This window comes from Oryctolagus cuniculus, chromosome 13 (assembly GCF_051225735.1).
Source record: "Oryctolagus cuniculus isolate XC-2025 breed Fujian yellow rabbit chromosome 13, ASM5122573v1, whole genome shotgun sequence".
NCBI classification, from domain to species: Eukaryota; Metazoa; Chordata; class Mammalia; order Lagomorpha; family Leporidae; genus Oryctolagus; species Oryctolagus cuniculus.
In genome coordinates this window covers 40,217,340-40,230,385 of record NC_142879.1, presented here as the reverse complement: position 1 = coordinate 40,230,385, position 13,046 = coordinate 40,217,340, and the positions used below count along the sequence as shown (strand labels likewise).

General features: G+C 40.4%; 1 protein-coding gene and 1 pseudogene across 1 annotated transcript in view; one reads left to right on the top strand and one right to left on the bottom strand.

Annotated features, from left to right (window-relative positions):
• DNAH14 (dynein axonemal heavy chain 14) overlaps nt 1-13,046 on the top strand; it is a 321,439-nt gene that overhangs the window by 171,205 nt on the left and 137,188 nt on the right. Inside the window, exons 41-44 of the mRNA XM_089311474.1 lie at nt 121-373; nt 3,669-3,747; nt 6,409-6,638; nt 12,610-12,726. Of these exons, the coding sequence (XP_089167600.1) occupies nt 121-373; nt 3,669-3,747; nt 6,409-6,638; nt 12,610-12,726 (679 nt within the window). The remainder of the gene's footprint in view (nt 1-120; nt 374-3,668; nt 3,748-6,408; nt 6,639-12,609; nt 12,727-13,046) is intronic.
• LOC127483650 (U2 spliceosomal RNA) lies at nt 12,157-12,243 on the bottom strand (annotated as a pseudogene).

Sequence of the window (13,046 nt, the reverse complement as noted above, 5' to 3'; positions counted from 1 at the left end):
TGATCGTTGTAAGCCATATTTGGCAGGGACCACGGTGATGTAAAGGAATCGTAAGAAGCAAGGAGGGTCATAGCATTTTAGTTTATTTACATACAGTTACCCTGTGCCTTTTATTAACAGGATCCTGTTGATCTGGGATGGGAGCCTTATGTTAAGTCGTGGCTTTTGAAAACTTCCAAAGTTGTAAATCAATCAGGAGTGAGTTGTCTTGAATTTATGATTAATGAAAGTGTCACACATGGGCTCCAATTTATAAAGAAGCATCAGAAATTTCAGCCGATTCCCGTACAGGACCTGACAATCGTCACAACCCTCTGCAGGATTCTTGATGCTTTCTTCGACTTGATGAGTAAAAATGAAAGATTTGGAGAAAGTGAGTTTTTAAAGTCATGTTAATGGTATATCATAGCTAGTCAGTGGTAATGTAGCACCTGGTATTGAATTTTATAAAAGGAAATAGAAAAAGGAAGGCCAAGAATTTTCAGTCTATTTGGCCGAATGGCAAATATGCACATGGAACAACTGAAAACAACTTATCAGTAAGAGTGAACTATTATCATACATACGTGCTGAAGGGTCATCAGGAAAATGAGGGTAAAGAATCCTTAGGGATGTGGAAGTGGTGGCTCCTTCACATCTCCGTTTAGGTTGCCAGCTTGAGGCCTGCAAAAAGATTTCTGTTGAGCTCTTTTACAGGACATCTGTCTCTCTGCTGAATTTCTCATTCATAGCATGGCATTGTTTTCCTAATTTCACTGAACTTCTTGTGTTCTTTTGTAGCTCTTTGAGTGTCCTTCTAATCATCCTTAGGGATTCTTGATTGGGCATTCCGTCAGTCTCCTTCTCTTTGGAGCCTGTTACTAAAGTGTTCCTGTGCCCCCTCGGAGGCATCTTAGTATCTTGCTTTTTCATCCTTCTTCTGTTCCTTCTTTGAGAGCTGTGCATCAGGCATATCGGTTACCTCTGGCACTTTTGAAGGGTGGCTTTTGTTGTAAAAGGCTTCGTCTTTGAGTGTCAGCTTGGTGGGCTACTTTGGCTTCAGTCCCAGTTGGGCACTATAGTGTAGGCTCTGTCTTCTGTTGTAACTCATGGCAGGAGCATGGGACACTCTTCTCAGTCCCACCAGTGGTGTGCAGGTCCAGGTGGTGGCTTGAGGGGCAGAGCTAGGGTTCTGGACGTTCCAGTCCTCAGTGACTGAGGTCATGGGAGTACTGGCCCGGCTTCCTGGAGGGGTCGCACTGGCTTCCTGGTGCCAGGGGCATGGCTGGAGTCAGAGTAGAACCCTGCTGCAATCCAGCATGAGTGTGGGGCACTGATAGACATTTGTCCCAACGGTTAAATCAGAGTGCTTGCTTCACATCCCAGCTCCTCCACTTCCCATCCAGCTTCCTGCTAATGTGAGCAGCAGACGATGGCTCAAGTACTTGGGTCCCTGCCAGCAATGTGGGAGACTAAGATTGAGTTCCCGATGCCTAGCTTTAGCACGGCCTCTCCCTGGTGGTTGTGGACATACAGGAAGTGAACCAGCAGATGGAAGATCATTCTCTCTGTCTCTCTCTTTCTACCTTTAATAATTCCCTCTTTTTTTTTTTCAACTTTTATTTAATAAATATAAATTTCCAAAGTACAATTTTTGGATTAATAATTCCCCCCCCCCTTTTTTTTTTTTGACAGGCAGAGTGGACAGTGAGAGAGAGAGAGACAGAGAGAAAGGTCTTCCTTTGCCGTTGGTTCACCCTCCAATGGCCGCCGTGGTCGGCGCGCTGCGGCCGGCGCACCGCAGCCGGCGCACCGTGCTGATCCGATGGCAGGAGCCAGGTGCTTCTCCTGGTCTCCCATGAGGTGCAGGGCCCAAGCACTTGGGCCATCCTCCACTGCACTCCCTGGCCACAGCAGAGAGCTGGCCTGGAAGAGGGGCAACCGGGACAGAATCCGGCGCCCCAACCGGGACTAGAACCCGGTGTGCCGGCGCTGCAAGGTGGAGGATTAGCCTAGTGAGCCGCGGCGCCGGCCAATAATTCCCTCTTAAAGTGCAGTTCAGCAGGGATGTGGTTGGAGTGTGTGGTACCCAGTGGGGTGTACTGCTCCAGTGCCAGGGAGCAGGGGCCACCAGGGATGTCCACACCCCCAGGGACAAGCGTCCCCGCTTCTGAGGCCCTGGGGGGCAGGATCCCCACCTGCTGTGCTGAACCACCAGTTCCTGTAGAGCAGGGCACTGCTGGGGCTAGGGTGCTGGCTCTTGCTGCTGGATCTCCTTGGGTTCCTGAGGACGCTGGTGTGGCAGAATAGCTGTGGGACCCCAGGGGATGGAGAGGAGCTTGTGTCCCTGTGGAAAACATGCATTCCTGCTGCAGTCTGTTCTCCAGGGGTAGGGGGAAGACATGAGTTCCTTCTTTGAGGCCAGGCCTCTGTGCTACCGAAGGTAGCACCCCTTACTGGGCTCCAAGTCTGTGACAACTCCTGTGGCTGGGACTGCCAGCACCCAGTCTCTGCAAGTGGGAGATGGGGCCAGCTGGGGCTCTCCCCTTTATCCTTTGCCTACAATGGGGACGGCCTCCTGTCACGTGTAAGACAGGTGCTTGGTTATCAGTGGGCTGTGTTCCTCTCTCTCTGCTGCCATCCCCAGTCTCCAAGTCCTCCTGGATCCCCATGTCTTCCTGGCTGAGTGTCAATGTTCTCCCTGGCGCAGTCACCTTGAAACGCAGTTATTCACTGTGAATATTCACTTCTTCTGTGAAGAAGATGGGTGTGCATGGAGGTGTGTATGCCTGTCTAATTGGCCATCTAGGAGTTCCCAGGGGGTTTGTTTGGAGCAGACTTTTTGTAATCATAAAAACAAGAACCTAAATTCCAACAACTTCATAAATAATGTTATAGCAAAATCATATTTCAGAGGATTTTGAATGACATGAAGAAGACAGGCTTAAAGTAAAAAGGTAAGGCAAGAGCATAAGACTTTTAATTTTTTAAGTTTGAATTTGAGAATGTCATGTACTTATGTGTAAGTCTTTATATAAAACATCATAAAGTAATATGCCAGTATTTAATGGCTATTATCTTGTGGATGGTAGAAGTATGGTTATTTTCTTCTGTATACTTTTTTGAATGTTCTACAAGAAACACTTTAATATTAAGAAAATGAATGTTATGAAAGAAAAGTAAGCTAAATGGAAAATGCATAATCATTTTCTCTTTGTGTTCCTCTGTGGGATGAATGACTCGGGCAGTGAGGATGGACGGTGTGAACGGGGGAGGAAGGCACAGTCTGCCTACAGTGTTGAGTGTTTGCTGTGATTAATTTCTTACTTGAAAGCGTGCAGCTTTTCGTTTTAATGCTTCACTGCATTGTTTAGTTTGTAATGTGCACCATCTTTGGAAGTAGTCACTTGAATGTTTTAAACTAGATTGCATTTTAGAAAAACAAACACCCCAAAAAGAAATGAAGAATAAAAGTATGCAGTTTTACACTGCAAATAAATAGGGATCATATAAGAATATTCTCTGCTCCTCTTTTGTCTAGAAAAGTAACTCCCACCATGATCTGATAATGTATGAAACAAGGCTGTTCTCTGTGACAGTGCATTAACTCAGCAAAGTTAAGTTATGCCTCGTTAACCACCTAAACTTAAGTCTGTTGTTAATTGTGGAAAAACACTCTTCTTTTTAAGCTTATGATTTGAATGACAAGTTAACTAGGAAAAGAAGTTCTTCGAATATCTCTACCAAACTCAAGGATACAGAAAAAAGGTTAGTTACATTTGTTAGTAAACATGTTTCGGTACCCACTAGGTGCCCAAAACAGGCCCAGGATTACTTGACCGTACACCGTACTTGACTATACCAATACTATTGCGACTTCATATTATCAAGATCCACCTAAATTCATTCTACCCCACTTCGGGGTCATTTGCATAGCTAATATGAGATAATCACATTTTTATGCTAAGTTTTATGTGAATGCATTTGTCCAGCCAATGTATGTATTTGAGAAAGTAATAAAATTGGTTTGAACTTTTTTATGAATCTGTCACTTACCAGCTGTGAAATATTGAACCACAAATTATAGCTATGGAAACTATTAGTTCTGTGAGTACATTTTTTCTGCCATTTTGTAGGAAACAAGAGTGACTGTTGGGTCCTTCCCACATCTCATTTTGAGTCTAAATATGGTTTCCCCTCTACCTGTCATTTCTGCCTTCAAATCCACTCACTTATCCACATCTTCATTATGGTATCCTAACCCAAAATTTGACCATTTCTTACCTGTACCTTTGAAATAGCCTCCTAATTGATTTCCCCAATTCTTCCAATCCATTCTCAACATAATAACTAGAGATTAGTTTCACTGTTCAGCAAATAGTGGTTAGTCATACTATTTATAAAATAAGCATAATTTATAAATAACACCATAAATAACCATGTGCACGCCATTCACTTAATAAAAAAGCATTTTATTTTTTAAGTCCCTTTCGTATGCGCGCTACTAAGTCATACATCATCTACGGTAGCTATTATCCTGGATCTTGTATGGATTCATATATTCCCAAGTAATATATTTTTTCAGTTTTTTATTTTTGAACATTATATCAGTGACTTGTGTTTTTGTTGAGTGTTATGTCCCTATGATTGGTCCGTGCTGAACAGAGCTAATCTTCATCTGTTTCCACTGCTAACAGTCCATATAGAATACACACATCACAGTTTATCCATGAATAAAAATTTAGTTTGTTTGCCCTGTTTTGTTGTTACAAATAATACTGTGGTTAAAATGCTTTTACATGCTTCCTAGTACTTGTATGCAAGAGTTTGGTCTTTTAAAAACATAGTCAGGATGTTCCCTTTTTATTGACACATTTAAAGATGTCTTGTTACATGCAGAATGGAAGGAAAGACATCTTGGCACAGCTTTAAAAGCCCCGCCTACTCTGCAGACTGATTTCTTAATCTCTTCCTCTAACTGGGCTTCAGGGACAATGGCTTTTTCTGTTTTCCAGTTCCTCAAAATACTCATGGTCCTTTGGACTTCTTGGCGCATGTATTCCTTCTACTCAAAATACTCTTTCTCCTAATTTTTCCAGAATCATTCATTCTCTGGGTCTCAGTGTATCTGTTGCTGATTCAGTTATTCTGTTGCCACCATGACTCCTGCAGTCTAAATTCATTATCCCTGCTGTTTGCTTGATCTTTGTTGGAGTTATCATGGTTTAGTGTTAATTTTCTTGTCCTGTGAAAAAGGGGTTGTGTCTGTTGTGTTCAGAGCACACAAAATATATAACAGGTATTCCATAAATACTTACTGAAGAGACTATTGCACGTGGCTAGAATTTTCAGATAGAATTGTGCACTGTAGCTTAATCATTGATAATAAGTTTCAGTTCCTCTATCTATTCTTAGGTTTTTCATAATTTATAAATAATTTTATGATAATGCTAAATCCTAACCTATGAAATATATCTTCAGATCAGGTCCAAACCTCTCATTCAGCAGCATCACAGCTACCCTATCACTGATCCCAATAACTTGTGATGACCTGGGTTGACCCAGGCTGGAGAAAACTCCAAATCCATACCACCTGGGGTTAGTGAGATTAATCTAAGTCAACCTCTAGGACTTGGTTGAGAGGAATTATGGAGGGAATAGCTACTCACCTATATCTTTCTATATAAAATGAAGAACTGAGGGGCCGGTGCTGTGGCACAGTGGGTTAAAACCCCTGGCCTGTAGCGCCAACATCCCATATGGGTGCCAGTTCTAGTCCCGGCTGCTCCTTTTCCAATCCAGCTCTCTGCTATGGCCTGGGAAAGCAGAACATGGCCCAAGTCCTTGGGCCCCTGCGCCCATGTGTGAGACCTGGAAGAAGCTCTTGGCTCCTGGATTTGGATTGGCACACCTCCGGCCATTGTGGCCATCTGGGGAGTGAACCAGTGGATGGAAGACCTCTCTCTCTGTCTTTGCCTCTCTCTGTAACTGTCTTTCAAAAAAATGAAAAATAAATCTTAAAAAAAAAAAGAGTTGTAAGATCTTCTCCCAAAAGACAAGTAAATCTCAGTTAATAAATTGAGTTACAAGTGAAACACATACATATATTAAATATATGTGTACACATATTAGATAAAATATATTAAACATATTAAGTAAAGATATAAAGATATATGTACATGTTAAATATTAATTAAAGGTATATATTAAAGGCTGACTACAAATCTCTTGTATATATGGTACTTTAAAAATAGTAACAATTTAAGTTACTTATCAAAGAAAAACTATGCATTAACTCTAAAACTTTTATGTCAATACTTAACTGGATTGCAGTTGTCAATAATGAAATGTTGACATGATATTGAAATAAATTACTAAACTACTTTCTGAAACTTTTAACCTTCATCCTTCTATATATATCAACCTCAGGAAAGACAGTGCTTCGTACCTGGATAAAAATCCCGATAAATTAACAGTACTGATTAAAAAACTTTTCGTGTTTGCCTTTACTTGGGCATTTGGAGGAACTTTAAAACGTGAAGACGAACATGAAGATGATGAGCTATTTTGTTCATCTTCTGAACCTGATTGTCTGGCAGAAGTAACCCATGATTTTAACAAATTTGTGCATGAATTATTTGGAAACAATTCACAAATAGGTAAGTTCCTGAGGGGGGTCATGATTGTGCTTATTTTAGAATATTAGTTAAAATTTAACTAATATTGGAATTATACTGATTAGGCCCATATTTTAAAATATGAATATTAAAGGTAAAAAAAATTAATAAGTACACCCGGTATCCTCACTCCAGTGAAAAGAGATTGAAGAAAATTGATTGTAGGTGTTTCGAAGCTGTAATGCTAATTAACACAGAGGGGCAAAAATGAAATTTTGACAACGTGAGCTCTGCCAAACAGAGCCCATCAGCAATGCAGTTGGGCCTGTGCCATCCACACCACCGTGTAGCAGGAACTTCTGTAGAAGAAGAATATTATAGTCTTTAAGTTTCTAAATTCTGCTATAAGCCTTAGTATTTACCCTTTTTGAGTCAGTTCTAACAAATGGAATCTGTCCTTAAATAATCTGAAACCATATACCTTCTCACTTAGCTGGTACTGATTTATGCAGCTTGCAACAGATAAAGAGATTGTTGATGCAGAAATCAAGAGGAGACAAAATATTGAGCATGAATTCCTTAAAGCTTGTTAAGTAAAGAGGAGAGCCAAAAACATGCAAAAAGTACAAATCATACTGATTAGTCTCATGTAACTCCTAAAATATTCCTTTGAAGTTATTCATTAAAAATCCCATTTAAAACATTTGAATTGCTAGCAACATATTCATGTTGCTTCCTATGGAAATTAATTTAATCTCAAAGTATTGCATGTTAATTTGTTGTTGAAGTTAAGGATTCAACTCCACACCTGCAACTCCTAAAGATAAGTAAACCTTGCTTTGTTAGGAAAAAGATATCTCAAACTCTGTATTTACTTTCTTATAAATATAAATGTAAGTTAATAAATTATCAATTCATTAGGAAGGACACTTATATCTGAATCCTGAGTATGAAATTTTGCATTATCTGAAATGTCAGCATAAAACCTAAGCTAAAGAGGGAGTGTAGGAAAGATAGGTGGAAGCAGTCATAAATCATAGATTCATCAAAATTGGCATAAGAAGGAAAAGTAGGGGAGAGAGCAGAAAAAAACATTCATAATCATCTCTCAAAAGTTGTAAAGCACATAAAACTAATATTAAATGAACCCACAAAATCACAAATCATAATGCTAATTCACTCCAGATGAAATCATTATGACATCCATTTGAAAATAAATAAGGAACTGTGAAGCAAAGCAAAATATGAATAAAAAGACATGGCTATGAAGAAACCAAATGGGCGTCTGGAAATGGAAAGTGCAGCCATTTAGGAGCAATTCCATAGTCAAGACAAACTCTATGTTATGGATCGAAAAGGACTCGGCACCCCAAATGTGTGCACATTGAAACTCCAAAGTCTTAATCTAACAGTTGCTGGATTAGGTCAGAGATTTACTCTAATTATGGTAGCTAGGGGGTGGAGCCAGTGGGAGATCTTTAGGCCACTGGGCAGCTTTTGCAACACAACTGGTCATTGAGCTGAATTCAACCAACCCTCCCTCCGTCCCTCTCTCCCTCTCTCTCTCTCTCTCTCTCTCTCTCTCTCTCTCTATCTCCCTCCCTGCTCACCATGTTATCACTGCCTGGCACACACTTCACCATGCCCACCTTCACCAGATGCCAGACTAATAGGGCCTTTAATCCTGAACTGTGATCCTGCAAACTCTAAGCCAGAATAAACCTTTTCCTTACCGAGAAGATCCTGTCATGTTTTAATGAAAAGCTGACTAAAACACTCTAGTGTAGACACCATAAAACAAAGAATTAGTAAATTGAAATCTAGGTCAAAAGATACGGGAGGTGACAAGAGTGAGATGGCTGTATAGGGAAAAGCTCTGGAGTGCAACGTGGAGACATGTGACAGCCTTACAAGAAGGGAACTGCATACTTGGCATCTACCATCGCGTCTCCGGAGACCAAGCCTCAACTAAGAGATGGCACTTAGGCCCCCAGAAGTCCCTGTTAACACCACAGGCACCTGAAAGTGTTGGCTGCTGGTAAAGCCTGTAGCCCTCAGAAGCTCTGAGCCCAGTTTGGGCCCCCCACGGACACTATGCTGCTGCATTGCCCCAGAACGGGGTGGCAGGCTCCTGCTGTGCCTGCCACTTGAGACCCCATCCACACAGGATCCTGTGAAATGGGCAGCTGCCTCCACCTGCTCAGTCACTAACCCCAGGATCCAACACTGCCCACTGCCAAGGCCTCAAGGAGTAGCCAGGCAGGCCACATTGAGCAACCAAACCCCTGGGCCCGCCTCCGCCCCTAGTAGTACATGGGCAGCCCCACCCAACACTGGCACCAAGAAGAAACTCGGCAGGCCTCCCTGAACAAGTCCATTGCCAAGGGATTAAGGAAGCAGGCTGGCGGCTATGCACATCCTCCTGTGAATCCCTGAGAAGCCAGTCCTGAGAAACCTGGCTCGCTGTGGCCCTGAGAAACAAGTCTTCCCACTCCCGCATAATGATAGGAAGTGGCCTGGAAGCCTTCTCCGAGTGGCTGGACCCATTGAAGCCCTTAGGGAAGTAGATGCACAGCCCTACCCACTGACCTTCAGGCTTGATAAGCAGCCAAACAGCCTGTCGGTGCCCCCAGGAAGCAGCCAAACAGCCCCAAGTCAAAGCGGGACAGCCTTCCCTGAGCAGATTAGTTTCAAAAGGCCATGCAGATTTACCCACATAACCCTCAGAGATCAATGAGCACCCCACACAGAACCACCTGCGTGCCGTGGCCTCCAGTGGTTCTCGGACACTAACGGCATCTCAGGCCTACCACCAGGCATGTTGTGCTCAGACCACCTGGGCCTTCTAGAGTAGCACTGCCCTTACACAGCCCTAACTAATAGCGTCCAGGCCTCGCCTACCCTGCCAGCTGTACCGTACCTGCATGGACCAGCAGAGTAGCCCTGCCTCCCACAAATTCTATAGAAAATGATGAATACTCTACACCTAAAGCCCAGCACAGTATGTCCAGGGAGGCTGGTGAACCTGCTCCACCTAAGAGAGCTTGCTTGTCAACTGACAGAGCAATGCTAAGAACACCTGCTGTCTTGGCCACTGGGCCACCCATGAGCATTGCTACTGTTGAATATAGTTTAAAAAGCTACATAAACAATGTTACTGTGCCTGCCTGGAACCAAAATCAACTGACATCATGGGACACATCTCCAGAAAAAGTATTTTGCTACCTAAACTGTCTTATGGAATCCACACGGGTTCAGGTGCTGATCCACCAGATGTACAAATGTCAACAAAAGGAAAGCATGGGAAAGAAAAGTAACATGTTTCCTCAAAGGAATATAATAACTCTAACAACAGACACAAAGAAAGGCAACCAATGAATTGCCTGAAAAAGGATTCAGAATAATTATTCTAGGGAAACAGAACAAGATATGGGAGAATACAAACAATTCACCAAAATTAAACAATTCATGATCTCAATGTAGAGATAGAAATCATAAAGAAACAACTATAGCTGAGAGCCTCCACAGCAAAATAATCAGGTATAAGAAAGACTTTGTGAGCTTGAAGATACAGATCTTTATTTTTTTTTTACTTTTATTTAATGAATATAAATTTCCAAAGTACGATTTATGGATTACAATGGCTTCCCCCCCATACCGTCCCTCCCACCCACTACCCTCCCCTTTCCCACTCCCTCTCCCCTTCCATTCACATCAAGATTCATTTTCGATTATCTTAATATACAGAAGATCAGCTTAAAGATACAGATCTTTAAACACGACCTACTCAGACAAGGGAAGGGAGGCAGGAGCAGGGAGGGACATGGAAGGTAAGAAAGGAAAAGGAGGGGAAGAAAAGTAGAAATGAAGGAAAAAGGGAGGGAAGCAGAGTGAGTGAAGAAGCCCTACAAGACTTATGAGACACAATTAAGAAAAAAAAATACTGCTTTATGGGTTTCCCAGAAGGAAAAGATAAGGAAGAGGCATATAAAACCTATTAAAAATCTGAGAAAACTCAAGATCTAGGGAAGATTTTGAGACCATGAAGCTCAATAGAGCCCTAATAATATCAGCCAAAACTGATCTCCTCTGGCATGTAACAGTCAAATTGTCAAAAGTACAAGACAAAATATTCTGAAAGCAGCAAGAAGAAAGCATCAAGTCCTACGTAAGTGAATTCCCATTAGACTCACAGCACACTTCTCCCTAAAAACCTTACAGGCCAGGCAAGAATGGTCTGATGTATTTAAACCCTGAAAGAAAAAATGCTGCTCCCCAAGAATGCCACACCCAGCAAAGCTGTCCTTTAGTAAAGGTCAAATAACAAATTTCCAAGACAAACAAAAATTACACAAATTTATTACCACCAGGCCTTGCAAAAAATGCGTAAGGTAGTCCTATAGTAAAAACCGAAGGATGATAACTGTCGTTATGGAAACACGGAAGAGTACAACAGTCAGTGGTAGAGCCAACGCACAAAGAAAGAAGAATTAGACCTTATCAACACAGAGAAACAGCAAACCACAAAGAAGAACCAAAACGGGGGAAGAAACAAAAGATATACAAAACAACAGGGAGAAAATTTAAATTACAGGACTATGTCTTATTAATAATAACCTTGAATGTGAATGGACTGAGTTTCCCAATTAAAATATTTAAACTGAATACATTGATAAAAACAAGACCCATTGATATGATGCCTGTAAGAATAACTCATTCCACTGGTAAAAATACACAGACTGAAAGTCAAGGGATGGAAAAAGATGTACTATGCAAATGATAGCCATAAGTGAGCAGGAGTAACTATCAGATAAAATAGATTTAAATTAAAAAAAAGAAATTACTGTAAAAAGAGATGAAGGTTATTATGTAATAAGTGATCAATTCAACAAAGAGGAAATAACAATTATAAATGTATATGTAAATGGAAATTCAATTATATAAAGCAAGTATTAGAGCTAAGGGGAGAGATAGGCACCAATACAATAATAGCGGGGGACTCCAGTACCCACTTTCATTAATAGATCATCCAGGCCAAAAATCAACAAAGAAACAGAGTTAAACTATGTTATAGACCAAATGGGTCTGCCAGACATTTAGAAAATATGTCATCCAACAACCACAGAACACATATTCTTATCAGCTCATGGAACACTGTCCAGGAAAAACAATATGCTAGGCCACAAAGCAAGTAGCAAGAAGGTCAAAAAAATTAAAATCGTATCATGTATCTTCTCTGACTATAAAGGAATAAAAAGAAATTAATAAGGAAATTTAGAAAGTTTACAACACATGAAATTAAATAGCATGCTCTTAAACAATGTGTCACTCAAGAAATTCAAAGAGAAATTTAAAATGTACTTGAAAGAAATAAAAATGGAAACATACCAAGACTATTGGGATAAGCTAAAGCAGTTCCAAGTCTGAAACTTATAGAAATAAGTAAGTACCTACATAAGAAAGGAATAATTACAGATAAATAATATAACAGTGTAACTCAAAGTGCAACCAGAAAAGCAAGAACAAACCAAAACAAAAAGTATTACAAGGAAAGAAATTTCAAAGGTCAGTTCAGGAATGAATGAAATAAGAACTTAAAATACATTTGATACTACACTTGATCTTAGCCAAAAGGCCAAGAAGCTTAAATACATTTGAAAAATCACCAAAACAGTAAGTTGAGGTTTTTTGAGGGGTGGAGTAGGGATAGTATTTAAAAAGAAAAACAAAATTGACAAAATTTGAACTAAACAGAAGGAGATAGAGAATACTCAAATAAGCAGAACTTTGGGTAAGATCCCAAGGGGTATCAGATCGTGATTTACCTTTCTGGATATGAATAGGACAAAAAGTTATTAAATCTTTACTTTTATATAGTTCATAAAGACAGGTCTGTTTTGTATTAACTGGTTACAACCTTGGTGAATCCTCATTATTTCTGACCTAACAGTAACATCTTTCAGATAGAGTTCATGTGATTAGCGAAGCATTCCAAACCCTTTCTTGATCGTAGGCATCAACCTACCAGGTGGTGAACGTTCCATCTTTGGATATTTTGTGAATATACATCAGTGTGAATTCATACCCTGGTCAGATTTAGTTCCTAGTGTTCAGACACCAATTCATAGAGGTAAGAAAAAAAATTTTACTTATAACTCCTCTAAAACATTTAGAATATTTTATTTATAAAAGTGATTATGTCTGCAGTTTTGAGGACTAATATCTTCCATGTTTCTGCAGAAACATTTAAATATATATTTATAAAATGTATCTTTAAAAATAATCTTTGAATATCACTTTGGAAAAATTTGGGCTGTTTTTGAGTCAGATGTGCACATTATAAAACTGTAGTGCACTGAAAATCTCGTTACTGGTAATACTGTAATCAGCTGTGATTACTGAAAGGAAATGAGGAAGTCTACCTTCCTTTCTTCCTTCCTTCCTTTCTTT